Source organism: Seriola lalandi, unplaced genomic scaffold (assembly GCF_002814215.2).
Source record: "Seriola lalandi dorsalis isolate HSWRI2012SDOR001 ecotype SW California unplaced genomic scaffold, Sedor1 jcf7180002054887, whole genome shotgun sequence".
Classification (NCBI taxonomy): Eukaryota; Metazoa; Chordata; class Actinopteri; order Carangiformes; family Carangidae; genus Seriola; species Seriola lalandi.
Genome location: NW_019525439.1, coordinates 784313 through 789529, shown reverse-complemented (window position 1 = coordinate 789529; position 5217 = coordinate 784313). Strand labels below are relative to the sequence as shown.

General features: G+C 40.2%; 1 protein-coding gene across 3 annotated transcripts in view; it reads right to left on the bottom strand.

Moving 5' to 3' along the window:
- tab1 (TGF-beta activated kinase 1/MAP3K7 binding protein 1) overlaps window positions 1-3470 on the bottom strand; it is a 19717-nt gene extending 16247 nt beyond the window's left edge. For 2 of the 3 annotated variants that reach the window (XM_023429045.2, XM_023429046.2), the window contains exons 1-4: window positions 3366-3470; window positions 2332-2462; window positions 1110-1263; window positions 246-341 (exon numbers count right to left, since the gene is read on the bottom strand). In XM_023429045.2, coding sequence (XP_023284813.2) covers window positions 246-341; window positions 1110-1263; window positions 2332-2462; window positions 3366-3419 — 435 coding nt within the window. In that variant the 5' untranslated portion in view covers window positions 3420-3470. The remainder of the gene's footprint in view (window positions 1-245; window positions 342-1109; window positions 1264-2331; window positions 2463-3365) is intronic. The other variant, XM_023429044.2, reaches the window with a different exon arrangement.
- Between the last annotated feature and the right edge of the window lie 1747 nt (window positions 3471-5217).

Below are 5217 nucleotides of genomic sequence, written 5' to 3'. Positions count from 1 at the left end.
GGGGGGGGAGTGCATGGAGAGCTGGATCCACAGAGAGGAAAACTGAGACAGGCTTATCTAATGAAACAGGCTGATGAGACCAATTAGAACATAATAAGCTCAGTCTCCAATGGCTGCGCATTAGCTCACACACTGGTGCCCGAATCTGAGGTTGCTATGGAAACCAACACAAGAATTCCTCGTCTCGGTTTTCAGATTAAACTGTAAATATGCTTTTTGCTGAGCGCGTGTGGTGCGTGTGGTACCTCGTTGTGCGGTAGGACGTAGTTGGACAGGTGGGCTTTCTCAGCCAGAGCGTCGCCTATCGTCTCAAAGTAGCTCTTCTCCACCGCATCAAAGGCCTGCAACAACAATAACACACACCTGGATGTATGACAATGACAAAGAAAAGTAGGTGAGGAAGAGTATTGCTACTGTAGAGTTGATAACTGATGACTTACAAGTCAGTTCAACAGAACAGGTGGGATCTTCTGTTAATGGTGTTTAGCGTAGTGTAATGTCAATAGAATGGGAGCAGTATTAGCACTTCGGACATAAACATCCACAATGCAGTGAACTACCATCTTCCTTCATCTGATCAAGTTAGCTAAACATGTTTAAGCTTTGGGGGAAACACTGCACAGCTCTGGTTGTTTTCTGTTTCATGTAAAACACTTTGCGCTGCTTTCGATGCATAGTCATGAATGCCGTATAAAGCCATGAAAATATGCATACACTGCTATATACAGCAGTATTATTGATTGATGTTTCTGTGAGTATCTTTTATTGTCATCACTGACGAAAATTCAAACTGCGGAGCTGTTTGGCCATGAAAGACTTCATTAAACGCATTAGCTTCATGCAGATACAGTCTACTTGTGCAGAGTTGAAAAAATAAGCAGGGTTTAAATTTCTCTCTCAAGCTCTGTTTTGTCATTTGTCACACAACTATTTCGGGCACATTTTTGTGTGTAGGAAAGAGTGTCTGAAAATGGGCTCCGTTCTCTCTCTTTATTTAAACAACTATCATGTCTCACCCTCCCTGCGATGTCTGACGTTTCGCCCTGCCTTCAAGTGTGGCCATTCAGTCGCTAAATAATCATTAACATGTAACGCAAAAACATACAAACCTGAGTAAGGATCCTGCGGACGTCGCTGTCTGTGTGATTGGAAGTGAGCTGTCCTAGCAGCAGTTCAGCTGTGAGACACTGGGAGGCAAAACTGGCCACTCTGCTGCCATCATATCCGTTAAACACCCCATACAGGAAGCAGCCATCCTCGCCTCTGATAGGTGGACAAAACACAACAAACATGAGGCTCCTGTTTAACTTCAAGCAGGAAAGACAGTAAGAATTTGGACAAAACATCCTTAATCCACAACTCTCAGGAATGTAGTTTGTTTGGTGTAAAGTGTAAGGTTAAGAGGTGTGAAGGCCCAATGATTTCTGTTTGTGTGACATGTTTGAGAATAGCTGAATGGGTTAGGAGAAACTGACAGTAACTAGATATGTATATATTTTATTTAAGTTACTATAAATGTTGAATTTGGGATTTTCAAATACAGCACAGAGACTCATTCACATTTAATGTAACTCCTTTCTGCAGTTTGAGTGCTTGGCTGCCTTGACTTCATGCAGTACCTGTAGCAACATGACTGCATATGTAACAATCTTTTGGATCAAAGTGATTTATTTCCACATAATTAGGCAAGCAAAACCACACAGCCACAAGGGAAAGCTGTAAAACACATTACACACAATTCTCTGGTTGTGTTTGCTGTGCACGTTCACAATCAAATAATCCATAACCTGCTTTTCCACTGATAACTGCATCTATTAGCAAGAGTGAAACCAGATGCCTGATGTTCATAATGCACTTGTTCCCCTGGTGGAGGATTTTCTATAATGGAGAAATACTATAATATTGACATAGTAGAAAGAGATTTATTTACATTCAGTGTTCCCTATAACTGAGCAATATTAAGCCTGGAATGTTGTTTTTTACCGTAAGTTATCATAAGGTTAACAAAAAGGTAATAAGTGGATGTGTTTTTGGGTCAGCAAGTTTACAATCATTAAAGACTCCATTTTTAAAGCCCTGTGTGAGACACAGAATCCCCACCAGGGACCTGTTTTAAAACTGCGCACCAATATAATGATACCATCAGCTTGATGAACTACAGGTAGTTTGATTATTTTGCATGTGACAAGTATTTATTTACTGTATAGTATTCATATAAATGATCCCCAAATGGTGAATACTGAAAAAAAGGTGTCTCCTCCTCAGCAGTTATCACTGTAGGCTTTTGCTTTTGGTTTATTTACTTCATTCTCTGTTCTCATTGAGGCTCACCTGAACCTGAGGTGTCCATCCTCGTTGGAATGGCTCTGAGTTCCTTTCCCATCAGGACTGTACACACAATTGGGAGCTGTGCCAACCCCACACATCTGGCACAGTGGCAGGTCATCTGTCCAGCTCTGATGCTGTCAGGGCAGAAAGGGAATAAGGGATAAGGCCTTACTCCATACATCTTGACATGAGTAGTCTTCTGTACAGATTATCTGTTCCAGGTCAAGTAGAACAAGCAGACAACATTGGGTTTCATCTGCTTTGAGTCCCACTGCTTTATTATGGTTAAGCTCACCCCAGATAGTGACACTATGAATGCTATGCTGTTTAACCAGTAGACAAATAGGAAAATCAAAACAGCAAAGTTAAATACTATAATCTGTATTTATCTGCATGAAAATGGACAAAAATTACCATTGTGGTTTTAACCCTCAATGTCTACATTAAAGAACAACACAGTCTCCATAGGATGTCAGTGGAACCACAGGACATAAACCCCAGTCGGACATTAAGCAGGACCTATTAGACAACATACACCATAATAACAATCACACCAAGCAAAGTTTCTGAGGAATCATTTAAGTGAAACAAACTTACATACTAACACATTTATCGCTTCACAAAAACGGACAATATAAACTCTAACTTACAGCCAGAAATTTGTTCACCGTGTTTGTTTACAAAGTGGAGAGTTAGCCGATTCTGACTCTCAGCTAATTCACACAAGCTGTGTGACAGATATACAGGAACCGGTCACACCCTTAGGTATAGCTACTGCCTTTGGTGATTATACACCACTGAATCGCATTATTTTGGGATTAGAGTTGGGATAGCTAGCTAACTGTTAGCAAACCTCTTAATAAGATCAACTAAATTAGCTAGCAGTAGCATCACTGAACACAGGAAACAACACGGAACGAAAAAAAAGCAAAGACGAACACCGAGCAAGATTAAAGAGACCAAAGCATTCAACTGTAATAACTCAACTGTGACATTACATGTTAGTGAAAGTAATAGATAGTTGAGTTTTCACTTACGCTCTGCATTAAATTCCTACGCTGAGCCGCCATGTTGGACGGGAGTCGTTGCATTCACGGACAATTCGTCATTACTTACATGAAGCCTAGATGAATATTGATAAGCACAACATTTAGCTTTTTTCCACTTCATTCCATAATCAAAGACTTAATATTTCTAGATCAGGCGCCAACAGCAATTTCATGCTACCTTTATTCTCTCCTGGAGCCTTGTGTCGTTAGATTTACCAATCAGTGTGGTTCATCAGCAATCTTCTAAATTTCAGACAGCACGTTAAGGCAGCATCAGTACAATTTCCCCTTTTTTTCGAGCTATTGGGAAATCATATAGGTTCTCTCTATAATTGCTGCTTAAAAATTATAATTCTTAATTATTTTAATTTACAACGGTAACAGTAAAGAACGAAAATAAAATAAAATAAAATAACACCACTTCCGGTTTGTTGCTACGGATTACTTTGACAATACCACCACCATATGGGATTATTATAAACTACAACTGCAGCTACATGTTGCTGATGGCTGTTGAGCCTTTTATGCATCATCATTCATCACCACAGGGTCCGTGCATGAAGTATAATTCTTCTGCAGTTGTTCACGTTGTATAATGAAAAAATGACAGTTATTGCCTAATTTCCTTGTCCTACTTGTGCTAAATCTAAATGTGTGTTGACGTTTGTGAGCTCGTTCTTGATTAGCCGATGCTGCCTAAACGCTGTAAACGCTTTGCGTGTGTTATTGTCCCACTGAATGAAGACGTGCAATTCACTTCAGCGCACCAAAGCGTCAGTTTGTTCCATTATCCAACTTGTACAATACAAATTGAACAAGGAAGTCGAGAGCCGGAAACAACAGCTCGCCTTCAAAGTAAAGGTTGCGCGTTTTGAACAAACGCTTCAGCGGTCAAGTTAAGGAGAAACTTAAATTTAATTCCCCTTGCTCCGGCATGTCCTGTACCCACGACCGGAGCCTACAGGGAGAGGAAGTCGGCCCGAAGCTGCTGTGGCAGAGCGGGGACAACAGCCTGGAGGAAAAACCCGCCGGCAGCCAACATCATATACACAAGTGTGGCCAACCCAAAAGGATTGACACTGACCTCACTCACATTGCAGGTGTGTCATATAACAAAACATATAACAAAATAAATGGTTAAATGTCTCTTGGATCCATGTGTTTAATGTGCACACCAGTCACCAGTCGTGTGAATCATATGCTGTGGCCTTCAGTCACCAGCTCCCAACCCAGTTTAACAACCACTGAAGCTGTTTTGGCTCAACACCTTACTACTGCACTTTTTTTTTTATTATTTGTCAACTGTCTGGTTTATTATACATCACTGAGGTGTTTTACTCGTCTACGTTTATTAGGCTGCAACATTATTTGAACTGAATACACCCGATAATGTCTTGCAATATCAGTTCTTACATGTGACCGGACTGCAGTTAGAAGTCTTGCCAATGGAGGGAGACATGTGCCATATTTCTGTGTCTGACTGCAGCTGTTCAGTATTACTACGGGACTGAAAACACTTAAATGAGCTTTTATCTACGGTATTTCTGTTCTGTCTATTCAGCTTGTGTGTGAGGAACACTGGAAACACCTCTTGAACACAAAAATTCCACTTTAACAGGTAGAAAAGTTGAGTGTATCTCATAATAACTTTCCCAAAATGTGAAATTACTCCTTTAACTGATACAAAAAGCTGAATGCTGCTTGTGTTTTTTGACCTGTGCAACATTAAAACAACTGTTTTTTGATTTTGCAATTATGACTAAAGTATGACTAAAAATGATAAATAACTGAAGATGGTAATGAAAATGCAGCTAACCAAAAATCCCCATCCAGTCAGTCA